Source organism: Glycine max, chromosome 20 (genome assembly GCF_000004515.6).
Source record: "Glycine max cultivar Williams 82 chromosome 20, Glycine_max_v4.0, whole genome shotgun sequence".
NCBI lineage: Eukaryota > Viridiplantae > Streptophyta > Magnoliopsida > Fabales > Fabaceae > Glycine > Glycine max.
In genome coordinates this window covers 36139573-36152927 of record NC_038256.2, presented here as the reverse complement: position 1 = coordinate 36152927, position 13355 = coordinate 36139573, and the positions used below count along the sequence as shown (strand labels likewise).

At 32.4% G+C, this 13355-nt stretch overlaps 1 protein-coding gene across 9 annotated transcripts; it reads left to right on the top strand.

Moving 5' to 3' along the window:
• The first annotated feature begins 3707 nt into the window (after positions 1-3707).
• Positions 3708-9002, top strand: LOC100779571 (probable protein phosphatase 2C 15). Of its 9 annotated transcripts, none has more exons than XM_003555866.5 (10): positions 3708-4119; positions 4765-4815; positions 5313-5685; positions 5943-6114; positions 6256-6409; positions 6486-6549; positions 6704-6811; positions 6922-7047; positions 7177-7412; positions 8605-9002. In XM_003555866.5, the coding sequence occupies exons 3-10, from the start codon at positions 5476-5478 to the stop codon at positions 8828-8830; spliced, it is 1296 nt and encodes a 431-aa protein (XP_003555914.1). In that variant the 5' UTR covers positions 3708-4119; positions 4765-4815; positions 5313-5475; the 3' UTR covers positions 8831-9002. The 9 variants fall into 9 exon arrangements, with proteins under 9 accessions (XP_003555914.1, XP_014628329.1, XP_014628330.1 ...); XM_014772843.3 differs by having other exon boundaries at positions 3798-4119; positions 4762-4815; XM_014772844.3 differs by having other exon boundaries at positions 3798-4122.
• Positions 9003-13355: the final 4353 nt, after the last annotated feature.

Here is a 13355-nt window from a genome sequence, read left to right as displayed (position 1 = left end):
TTATTATACTTATACTATGTATGTGTGTGTCTTTGTTTATCTCTACTCGTTTAGGAATGTGATAACTTACTCTCCGTGTATTGTTTGTGTTTGGATCCTATGATGATTTTGAATTTTGTGTTCGTGGGAGCAAATGACTAAGTGAATTTCTTTAAGGAACATCATATCAGAGGACGTTGGAATACAATGTTCTGATATGATGTGACATTGGGATATGAATTTTTATATTATTTTTATAATGTTCTGAAGATGTTATTTTATGTTCTTCCGTTGCTTAACTTGTTTTTCTTTTGTAGAAAAAAAATTTGACGGTCTTGTTTTGGACCGAAAATATGTTTTATACTCTTATTTGATAAGTTTTTAATTTGATGATTAACGCGAATGTAAATCTTTTTCCTGCGTGAAATGAGGTGTCACATAGTATCATATATTTTAAGATTAATTAAATTTTGGCTTTATCTAATTAAGTCTAACTAAAAATGAGATTAAACAACTCCATCGTGCCTAATAAAATTGTGTACATTTGTTTTGATTTTGTTAAGCACAAAATTTTATGTAATTTTATTGAATATATTATATTTTAATAATAAATTATTTAATGCTATTGAATTTCAACTGTTGAAAAGACTTCTCGAATATGGGATTTTTTTTCATATATATAAAACGTGCGATTCGACTGTTGTCACATTTTGAAATATTCTGAATACGCAATGTTTTCTTTTTAAATATTTACATTCTATTACACACATATTATTGTAATGTAATATTGTTTTCGATTCTTTATATAAAAAAAACAATTTAGATTCAAATGAGACGAGGGGGGGATTAAGGTTAATAACTATGGGACAATTCTCCCCACAAAATAATTTGTCTTACTTATAATATGTGATTAAAATTGTTTTTGCCTCCATAAAAATTTAAGTGTTTATATGATGGAATTTTTTTAGATGAATATAAAAAAAGTTATAGTTAAGAGATAAAAAAATAAATTGATAATAATTTTATTATTTTATTTTTTTGACTTTTACTATTTTTCTATTATAATACTAAATATATACTATTAATCAATGATACAAGCTCCCACCTTAACTCAATTGTAATTTATAAAAGTTTACATAAGTAATTTTGATTTTTTATCATACAATTATGTATTTTATAAAAATTTAAATATTTTTCTTCTGTAAAAAAAATATTATTTTTTGTCCCACTGAAGAAATTTTCTTGGATCCATTGAACGAGACCATGTAATATTCATAAAAAAAATAAAAAACGAAACCGTGTAGTAATATTTTAAAAAATGTTGGGCTTAATTATGGTAACAAAGTAGCATAGCTTTTGCCTTTTGTGCCTCTTGGGCATCAATTATCTATAAATTTAGATTTACGAATTTCAAGAAAAAAAAAATCTTAAAAGATGATAGAAAATAAATTTGGTGTTTAAATTATAATGACAGTTGTATAGCAAATAGCAATGGCATGGTTGAGAAGCAATGATGGTGGTTGTTTATTAAAAGCTTGTGGGCATGATGCACAAAAGAGTGCAAGCACCTAATTTTTTTCTTCTAATTTTATCGGGGTCAACTTGTTAACTTGTTGAAATTAAAAGAGGGGTGGATATATTTCACCGCTGATAACAATATAAAATATAAGAAGCTAGACATAATACATTTAATGCCAAATGCTCGATTAAAAAGCATATAGTCTGGAAATTATGTATGTAGAATAAAAAATTGTTGTCTAAAAGCTTTTTATTTTAAAATTTCCCAAAATTTTAGCGCTGAATTATAAAAAGAATTTCAACTTCGTAATGAATTTACTAACTAATTTAGGATGTAATTGATAAGTTTTAGAAGACAATTTTTATTTTATTTTAAAGTTTTTATTTTAACTTTATCAATATTAAATTTATTTTCTTAATTTTATAATTATTTTAATCCTTTTGAACATTATTTGTATTTATATTTTTTTTTGGTGTATACATTTTTTATTTTCCTAAATGAATCTTTAATATATATAATTATTTTTTTATTTCTTTTAATAAACTTTCAAAATGTATGATTATCACTATTTTCTTTAACTACTTTAAAAAAGAAGATAAGTGCCTCTTTTTCACCTAATTTTAATGATAAGAAGAAGATAATGTAATAAAAAGTTAACCACTTCACGATCTTCGTCAACAACATATTTTTTAATCACGTTATGTTGGAATTTTTTACAAAAAATAACAATAGTTAGTCTCTCGTACAATACATGTACAGGTGAATTATAAATTTATAACGTGATTAAAAAAAAATCTCTACTAAACACGTATACTTTAATTATAGAAGCTTATCTTTTGTAAACTATCCCTTATAGACTTATAGTAAGTTAGTGTGTGGACGTATTCTGCTGACAAAAAAAATATAATTGTCGATGAAGACGAAGACAGGATGCGGAGGACTATAAAACAAAACCCAAAGTAAAGGTAACGACGCAATGAGGAGAAAAATTCTTGTGCAGAAAAAACACGACAGCTAATCCAACAATTATTTAATAATAAATTAAGTTATCAAATACACTAATAATTAATTAATGGGCAAATTCATATATTTCATTTTCTTGTATCTCACTTTTATTTATTTATTGCACAATCATATGTATTACTAAATCCCTTTGTTACAATTTACTGGTATTAGTTAATTTTTTAATACAATAAACATCTTTCTGATTTTTTTAATATTTTTTAAAAATTATTTTACTTATATATTTTTTATAATAATTAAATTTTATATATTTTTAAAAAAACATTTTCAATTTTTTTAAAAACAAACATGTTTGTTTTCTCCCTATTTTTTTCACATTTTTTCTCTCCTCTTTCTCTTCCAATCCACCCCTAAATTTGGGAGTAATTATAATTTTCCATAAATAATATAAAAATAATTATAAACATCCAAAACTCAATTGTTATTTATGGAGTATGTTCTAGTTCTCACGTTAAATAAAAAAATAAATGTTATTTTTATAATCACCGTATTTAGAGTATTTAAATTTTGAATGAAAAATTAAAGGATTTTTATCACTATTTGAATTGAATAAGACTAATCCTTAATTGGAAATTTGATGGTGCATTCATACTTAAAAGCTTTGTCTCTCTAAAAAACTTGTATTTCAAGGGAGTGTTAAGAGCACACTCCTTTAAACATATAATCTTTAATGGTTAAAATTTATTAAAAATTACAAAATTAAAAAATAGTCATTAAATATAATATGAGATCTAAAAAAAATTAATATTTTTAATAAATTTCAACCAATTAAAAAAACATTCCAAAGAATATGTTTCTTAACATTTTTCCTGTGTCCCATGAGAATTAAATTCTAATCATTCTCCACAAATTTAGTAATTGAATTATACTGTTGAGTTGATGAATATCAACCTTACTAATAAAGTGACTCTAATGTATGATTCAAATTAATAATTTTTTCTCTAGGAATGAATTAATAATTTGTTTCTTGTATAAATATATGCATCATACATTATTTTATAATAATATTTTTAAAATAATATAATTAACAATTTTTTATTAATTAACTATGTATAATATTCTTACAAGTCACAATACATAATAATTAAATTAAAAAAATATAAATAATGTAAGCGATTTGGCTCAGGAAGACTGGAAGAGGGTAAAGTAGAAAAAAGAAGGAAAGGGTGGTCCAGTGAGGTGTGCAACTGCAAAGCAAAGCAAAGCTGCAGCGCACTTTATCTCTCAACCAAACAAACAAGAATGCATCGTTGTCGACATCATTGCCATCCCAGAAACAAATCCAAAACCCTCCAACACGTGTCCCTTTCCATTTACCAATTCCCATACTAACATAACATTTTTTTTTCTTTATTTTTATTTCATCTTCAACTCCAAACCTGTTTGTTTCTTGCACACAATTTCCCGTGGTCCCCACCATCTCTCCCCAGTTTTTTAAATTATTTTATTTTATTTTATCTGTTTACTCTCACAAAGTGTTTGTTTGTTTCCTCGATTCAATTTTCCTTGTTATGGTTGTCCAAATCCAACGAGATAGATTATCAAACTCATTCTCACTCATTCCCTTCGTTTGTGACGGAAATTGGTCTCCTGCTTAGGTTGTATGTCCATCTCACTTTCACACTTGTTGCCTGCCATAACATGTTTTTCCAGTTGTCACTCCTCTCGCTGTATTTTATTCGTTTTTTTCTTGTAAGATAGAAAGAAATAAGGGGTAGCAGTTATTTTTCGTTTTGTTTTGTTTTTCCCTCTCGGGGAAGGAAACAGAGAAAGAAAAGTTTAAAGATACCAACTTTTAACTGAAACAGAATGTGGGTGTTTGCAAGCTAGGCTTTATAATAACTCAGTAAAGCCACTTTCTTCGTTCCATGAAAAATAGCTTGATCCCGTGCTACCACGCCAGCAGCATCTGCTTTTTTTGTTATTCCTTTTGGTTCTGGGGTGGAATCTACGTATAAAAGTTGAAATCTTTGTTTCGTTTCTTGGTGGAGGAAAATTGTTTTGGAGATAACTTGGTGTTGGGTTGGTCCTGATTTTTAATGCCTTTTTGTTTGTTTTCTAGTTTTTTTTTTTTTAAATTGCATAACTCTCTCTCTCTCTCTCTCTGGGAATTGGGTGCTTCTATTTGTTTAATGGAAGATTATTTATGGGTTTAACAGTTCATTCCCAGTCACCAATACGCGTTTCGTATACGTATTGAAATCTTTCTTTCTTCTTTTATGCACGTTTGCTTGGTCTAGCAGTCATATCTGCATCTGATTTTGCGCGTGGTGTACACCCAGACATTCTCCCTGGTAATTCAGCTACTTTGTTTTTTATGCTTGGAATTTGTTTTCTATGTTTTGCCTACTCTGAATCAGCTACAAGTTTCTCCTTTTTTATTTTTGAAAAAAAAATATAATTGAAGCTCATGGTTCTTCAAGCTCAGTATAGAGGCCAAGGTTTTAAAAAACTGTCTGCTAGCGTGGTTTCGGTTTCAGCAGCAACGTCAAGATTTTTGGAGTCTGCAACTGCAATTGTGGTCACATTTCTCTGTAATTTCCGTTGCAATTTCCCTCAATCTGTGACTGCAATTGTGGTTGCATTTGTCTTCAATTTTCCCGGCAATACCAAGGAATGCGACGAAACCACGACCACAATGGCAGTTTAAAGCCTTGGTAGATGCCAAAACTGGGTCACACAAATTGCATAGTGCATTGTAAAAAGTTGCTTTTGCTCTTTGGATTTACATGTTTTATTTGGTTGTTATTGGAGATGATTAGTTAATTGTTGATCTTTGTGGTGAATGCAGATCTAGTTGGTATAAAGTGTTTCCTTATATTGCCAAGACGAGTTTACTGTGTGGGGGGAGTGTTTTTTGTTTGGAGGTCTAATATACTTGTGAGAAAGAGAGCTTTTTGTATTTGAGTAGTTGGGTGATAGAGGAAGGCGAAGGTTCTTTGGTGGGGCTAGATATGGCCTCTGGTGAAGGGAGGCGGCGTCATCATGATCTTGTGCCTCTTGCTGCATTGCTCAAGAGAGAGATGAAGAGTGAGAAGATGGAGAAGCCTACTGTGAGGGTTGGACATGCAGCTCAGTCCAAGAAAGGGGAGGATTACTTTCTAATTAAGACTGATTGTCAACGAGTGCCTGGGAACTCTTCATCATCCTTTTCTGTATTTGCGGTATTTTTCAACTTTTCTGTTTCAGATTATATTTTCACCTCTACAAATGCATGATATATCATATATATAATAAATTAATAAGTAGTAGTCTGGAGATTGCTGAGTTTTTGTTCTGCTTGTTTTCGTGGAAATTTTGCGTTACTTTTTACTCTTGGGGTGTGGCAACAGCCTTTTCAGAATTCAGACTAAAATGAATGTCCTTTTGGATTGAAGCACTTCATTCTATGAGATGGTCACTTGTTTCTTCTGGTTAACAGATCTTTGATGGGCATAATGGAAACGCCGCTGCCATTTTTACCAGGGAGCATTTGTTAAATCATGTGCTGGGTGCTCTTCCTCGAGGGCTTGGACGAGATGAGTGGTTACAAGCTTTACCAAGGGCATTGGTTGCTGGCTTTGTTAAGACTGACAAAGAATTTCAGAGCAGAGGTGTGAACTTTAGCTTTTATTCTTGTGTTTTTTTGGGGATAAAATATTGGGAGGGTCGAAATACAGAACTGGAGGATCTGGAATTTAATTTTTTTCTCTTCGTATTACTGATTATATAAGTCCTCATCTGGTTTTGTCCAGGAGAAACTTCGGGAACCACAGCTACATTCGTAATAGTGGATAGGTGGACTGTGACTGTTGCATCTGTTGGAGATTCCCGTTGTATACTAGATACCCAGGGTGGTGCTGTTACCTCCTTAACTGTTGATCACCGACTTGAGGAGAATATTGAAGAGTATGTTTTTATCTCTAAGGCCTAGTTTGTTAACTTTTTTGTATGCTCTTGGTTACGAGTTACACTGTATGCACAGGAGGGAACGTGTCACTTCTAGTGGAGGTGAAGTTGGGAGACTTAGCATTGTTGGTGGGGCTGAGGTGAGCATATTTTATGTTGTAGTTATACTTTTTTCATCCTAAAATGGAAGAGGGAGAGATCTTCCATTTGTCCCCTACCCCCTTTCAGCATCTAACATGGGGACGTTCCATTTAGCTTATCCTTGTTTTAAAGTTTAGTTCTAAACCATTGCAGATTGGTCCCCTTCGTTGCTGGCCAGGGGGTCTATGCCTTTCTAGGTCAATAGGTGACATGGATGTTGGGGAGTTCATAGTTCCAATACCATATGTCAAACAAGTGAAGGTATAATTTTTTTTCCAGATAATTTCTTTTTCTTTATGTCATTAATTTCTTTTTCTTAGTGCTAGGCCTTTGTTCAGGATAAAAATCTTACAATTTGTCCTGGATTATAGCTATCAAAGGCCGGTGGGAGGCTTATAATTGCCTCTGATGGCATATGGGATGCTCTATCCTCAGAAATGGCTGCAAAATCTTGCCGTGGTTTGCCTGCTGAACTTGCTGCTATGCAGGTTGTCAAGGTAGTATGAACTACAGTGCTATCTGCAATTTTTCCAATTCTGGCTTGTGATTTGACATTACTACATTAGCATCATGTTGCAAAGCTGGCATTTCTCCTCACATGTATATATATTTCAACTGTTATTCAGGAAGCACTAAGAACGAGAGGGTTAAAGGATGATACAACTTGCATAGTAGTTGACATAATCCCACCTGATAACGAATTGCCACCAACACCTCCCCCCCCCAAACGGAACAAGCTGAGAGATCTTCTTTCCTTCAGGAAGAGCTCCCGTGATTCTGCCAGTAAGCTGTCAAAAAAGCTTTCCGCTATAAATATAGTGGAGGAACTGTTTGAAGAAGGATCAGCAATGCTTGCTGAAAGGTAATCTGTCATTCCCTTTTATAGGAAAAATATTCAATTGATGAGAATTGGAAAATTTCATGAAGGTTACTTGCATATTGTTTTCCATCTATGGACCTCCATTTGTCCCTGCAGGATTTCTGTCATTAAAATAGGGGTTGACACATACTGTAATTCATAAAGGTGGGTCGTGGGAGGGTGGTCTGCTAATGATTATTCTATTGTAGTATTGAGCTCATATTATCTGTGATTTATACCAAGGGGTGGGAATAAAGGTGACTGGTAAATGATATGTTGTGAAAGTTTTTAGGATTCATGTGGAGGCTTATTTCAGAATAATGGTGGAGAGTGACATGCTGTTTATAATTTCAGGGAAAATTGGGAATCAAGCTAATAATGTTTGAATAATTTTGACTGTCAAAACGAAGATAAACTTATTAGTTGAAGGCTACAGAAGGGGAATAGAATTTTCACGAAACCACAAAAAAAAAATTGAAATATGGATCTCCTGGTTTTTGATTTTTTTTTTCTTGACATCCATTTGTTTATTAATTCAATTGATTGTTCATATAAACTTGGATTTTTTTCTCTTCAACTTACATCGAAAGGATTTCTCTCTCTGCTTCTGAAGTTTGCACCAAAATAAAAAAACACAACATTAAGGATCTTCAATATTATGCATTGCCATTTCTGGATGCCACCCATAGATATAGACTATGTTTTTGTTTAGACTGATGAGTAGGTTTGATATAGGATTACAGTTAATTGGACATAATTCTGAAGATAAGAATTTAGGAAGGGAAAGTGTTATTTAAAGTGTTAAGATACCAGTATATAATTTGGCCAACTTCTGTTTTGATGCACTTTGTGTTACTATTGGAAGCATTATTATTTATTTGATACCTCTCCCTCCTGGTTCAATGTTGATAGTGAAGCATTTTACTTACAGTATTTCCCCCATATGTTGTATCTGTAATATTCAATTTATTGAATAAACAATGTTAAGAAGATAGAAAATGAATGATCAGTAGACTAATCTGTTTGTGATGTGCTGCAATTTACCTGATTACAATATGTTCTTGTCTGGAAGTATTTGCTGGTTTTCTTATTGAGTTGGACTTACTCAAAGACAATTTTCTATTGTATTCCTGTAAATACTTTTAAAACAGTTTTGGTTCATGAATATTTAATACTTAGTATGCCCTGCCTGCAGATTAGGAAATGATGACAACTTGAACTCGGGGCAATCAACATCTGGCATTTTTGTCTGTGCTGTATGTCAAGTTGATCTTGCTCCAAGTGAGGGCATCTCTGTCCACGCAGGTTCTATTTTCTCCACCAGCTCCAAACCCTGGGAAGGTCCTTTTCTATGTTTTGATTGCCGTGATAAGAAGGATGCTATGGAAGGAAAACGCCCAAGTGGAGTTAAGGTGTCATAGGCTCAAAATTGGTGTGCTATTCTAGTATTCTATATGCTATCTTTGGCCATTTTTGTATTCACGATTTTTATAGGCAAAAATTAATTGATTGAATCTCACTATCAAGTAGCAACAGCTGTATATGTGATATTCACGAATTCATCTAAAATGGGCATTGCATTTGAGTAGCAAATTAAGGCTGGGGAGAGTGCCTGGAATGGGTTTTTGTGCGGCTCAAGATTCTTCATCTCTGATTTGGATGGTCGGGTAGATTCTTTTGTATAGTATAGTTTATGTTGCCTAACTTACCACAAAAGTAGGTATTTTCTTGATTAAGTATGCAGCACTGCACTCTACTTCCTCCCCAAATTCTGTATATAAATTTCCATGGACCTTTTCTACCCCTGGGGATTAGAAGCTTCAAATCTCTACTATGGATTGAAAAGTCAATTCATCTAACTTTAGAAACTGCTCGTTAAATGTTTCCTTTTTCCTGTGTCATTTTGGTCTCACTCTTATGTTTGTCCCTTTTAGGAGGGGAGTGTTTTGTCCGTTACAAATAACTGAAAGGATAATGTCATGATTAAAAGCTGTGTTTCCTTCTCCGATTTTTCAATGTAAGAGCAAAGTTCCGTTGAACGGAAAGTGAGAGTACCTTAAAACAAAAACACACTAAGTGTTTGTGTGGATTAAAGTTTAAAAATTTAAGTTTGTAAACTAAATTCACAAAAATAATTCAAGTCTTATTTTTATAAAATTGAGTTTTCAAATAAAACTGTAACATGCAAACGTATTTTTGAGAATAATCAAACATGTCACAAAATTGAGTTGATTTTTCAGACTGAGTTTATAATATTCCAAACGGAAAACTAAACATAATGCATAAAAGCATAAATTCTTATGTAACTTCTGAAAATTTAAACACATTCGCAACCCACTTTGTATGGCAATGCAAAGGCGTGATTTGTCATTAACTCTTTCATTAATTTGTCCGTATCAGTATCTTTGCACCAAATAGCTTCACCTATAATGTAAAATGCACTTCACCTAACCTTTTACTATTCCCCCTCTCCTCTTATGAGCTTATCATCCTATGAGAAAGGCGTTGAGTTTTCTAGAAATTACCTACAATTGAAAGAATATTTCCTTGTCAAATAGCATTATTTATTGATGATTACAGTACAATGACTCGGGTTTAATTTTTTTTTTTTTTTAAAAAAGTTACAACAAATGTTTTTTTTGTTGTTAAAAAACTACCAAAAAATGGTTGAAATTCAAAATGAATAGAAGATCAAAATGTCAAAAAGTGACAATGGATCGAGGAGAATATACCTGAAAGAAAAAAAAATAAAAAAAATTGTACACAGTTGATAGTTTCATACTCACCACAACAGAACAGTGTCTACGAATGGAAAAATAGAACTATGGTGGAGAGGGCAAAGTGTATGTTATTTGAAAAGAAGCTACCAAAGCATCTATGGGTTGAAGTAGTCGATATTGTTGTATATTTGCTTAGCAGATTAAAAATGAAGCGTGTTCAAGCATTTAAATATCATTTGCTTGCGCTTCTAATTTCTACCTTGTGATATTCAGTAATCAAGTTTTCTCAAAGGTTCTATTCTGTTACCACGAGCAAAGGAATGAAGTTCCAAGTTCCAACATTGAACCTAAATTGGGAGACGTACGAATTTTGGAAGAGTCAATTCCCATCCTCTCTTTGTGCCAATACGTTGTATAGGCAATAGGAGAAACTGAACAGAAAATGAGGTGGGTCATGCTTCCTTCCCCTTTTCCTTCTCTGTATTCTATTCACATAAAATTCAATGTAACACTGTTCAAATGCAAACACAGCCTCAAAATGAAACCGCCAACACATTATTTTAATCACCCGTGCCCTGAATATGATAATGATATCTACTACGACAGACTTCCCTCTCCTAATGATAAGGAGGTGCATAGCCTTTTCTCATCCTGTTCGGTTATTCAGATATCATCAAAAGACTTGACTGTTAAGAATAGTCCCACATCGGGTAATTCATGAATATGATAAGTGTTTATATAGCTGGGTAGACCACCCCCTTATGAATCGGTTTTTAAGGGGACCTTTTGGATGCCTTGGCTGCACTATAAAATTTAACATGGTATCAGAGCCATCTTCTACTTCTGTCCGGTGGGGGACCTTTCGGATGCCTAGGCTGCACTATAAAATTTAATAGATACCAATGATATACAAAAGAATAGTAGGATTATAAGGATGTAATTATAAAATTGACTCATTCTACGGTGACTTACTCAAGCTTGAGAATAAAGATTTTCCCAGCTATTTATTTTCTCTATCAAAGAGACTATTTAACTTTCTAACTTTCTCACTCTAAGAAATGAATTCACTCTTTTTTGGATAGTTAGGAATATAAGCTCCTACTCTTATTTATATTACTCCACCTCTATAATGGATGGTGAAGATTACTTGTATCCTAGGTTGGAGATTAATTCTCTAGAATGTTCCACACATTTTAGGAGTCTTTATACTCTTCTACTCTCTTCTCTATTCTTTTATAAAGTTCCAGAAGGTTCCATACATCTCTAGAATATTTCAGAGGTTTTCACATTCTTCCACAAGCTTCTAGAGAGTTCTACACTACTCTAAAATTCTCCTTTCTACACTTTTTTAAAAAGTTATAAAATTTTTTAGAACCTCTCCAATCAAGAAGGAATCCCAACACATTCCTTAATGCGGATATCTTCATTTCAAGAAGAATTAAGTGATGAAAATATAAGGTTGGCTTGATGATAAAGGGTGAAGGAAGAGAGGGATAGGAATCTTCCGGTTAACAAAAACTAATAAATTAACAACTAACATTTACCGATAAAAAAAAAAAAGATAGAATTAAGTGATTAGTTTTATCTCCTTTTCACATTATAGGTTCTTCAATGTTTCTTCACAATTTCTAAAACATTGTCTGTAGACTGCTCCAAGCCCAGTTCCTTCTCAAACAGCCCCAGAGAAATGACATTGATGTGTCTAATATAAGTTCTCTCTTAGTCTTAAAATTTCAAATTTAGTGTTTACTATACTTGGATGGCAAGATTGAGATGCTTTCATAGATTGTCTACTGCTTAATATTATTATTTATTAACATGCCATATTTTTCTCTGCATAACTTTATCTTCACGCTGTGTTGTTTGCTAATTTTTCTTCTTCTAATTGTTGCAGTTAGGATAGAAGGGTTGAGTTTGACGCCAGACTGGGTATAGGTAATGTACTGTTTAAATAACTTGATATACTTTTTCACAAATTAATGATTCTCTACATAATGCTTTTCTGTTGATTATATACAAGCTTAATAATATTCACACCCGAGTCTAAGTTCTTGGCAGATTTTGATTATATACGAACCTATAAACATGTTTTGTGACTTTTATTCATGTATACAGGTCATTGCTTTCCTACTTAGTACTTACTTTAAACATTCTCCTTTTACATAAAATTCTGCAGCTTCGGCTGTGGTGGCTGCTGGAGTTGCAGTGCTGCTGATGGTCTTGGCTTGCTGCTTTATGATAAAGATCATTTGGGAGGGAGAATACAACCCATTGGATAATTGAAGGGTTTCTGAAGGAACATGGACCCCTTCCTACAGCTAGGTACAGCTATTCAGAGGTTAAGAAAACTTTCGGTAGTGTATACAAAGGGAAGTTACAAAATGGTCGTGCTGTTGCGGTGAAGATTTTAAATAAACCAGAAGGCAGTGGAGAAGAATTCATCAATGAATTTGCAAGTATTAGCAGGACTCCACATGTCAACATTGTTAGACTTTTGGGATTCTGTTTAGAGACCGAAATGAAGTTGCAAGTATTAGCCAGAGGAACCGCTGGTATCAATACTTGGTGCTAGAGGAACCGCTGGTTATATTGCCCCAGAAGTTTTTTCCAGGAATTTCGGTGTAGTGTCACATAAGTCAGATGTTATAGGTTTGGAATGATGGTCTTAGAAATGGTTGGAAGAAGAAAAAACATCAAGGCTGAAGTAGACAACTCAAGTGAAATATATTTTCCTCATTAGATTTGTAACACCCATTTTTCTATTTTAAAAAAGCTATTTAAAAATAAATAAAATTTTAGAAAAATAATGAGATTTTTATAATTAAATAAATAAAAAAAATATATTTATTAAATAAAATAATGGTTTGAAAAAAAATAAAAAGATATTTTATTTATTCATTTGATAGAAAATAAAATAATTTTTTTATAAAAAAATAAATAAATAAAGCGAATAATAGGCTAAGAGTATCCTAATTATAAATAGAAACATGTTAGGTTAATTTTCTACCATACATCTCTACACCTTTTGTTCTCAAATCTTGTTTTCCCTTCTTCTCCCAAAATTTTATTTTCTTCTCGCATACACTCAACCATTCCGAATTCGTTAACCGTTAGATCGTCATGAAAGTTAAGCACCAGGTTTGGAATCCATTTTCAAACATTTCTACCGTTGTAATTTGCGAAACAATGTTCGATGTGAGGGAAATGTCCTTCGCATCGTAGCTTT

Excerpts from the sequence above, each read along its gene's own strand:
- LOC100779571 (XM_003555866.5), top strand. The coding sequence starts at position 5,476 with ATGGCCTCTGGTGAAGGGAGGCGGCGTCATCATGATCTTGTGCCTCTT. Across the intron at positions 5,686-5,942 it reads CATCCTTTTCTGTATTTGCG|ATCTTTGATGGGCATAATGG; the intron begins GTATTTTTCAAC and ends TCTGGTTAACAG. Across the intron at positions 6,812-6,921 it reads CATATGTCAAACAAGTGAAG|CTATCAAAGGCCGGTGGGAG; the intron begins GTATAATTTTTT and ends CCTGGATTATAG.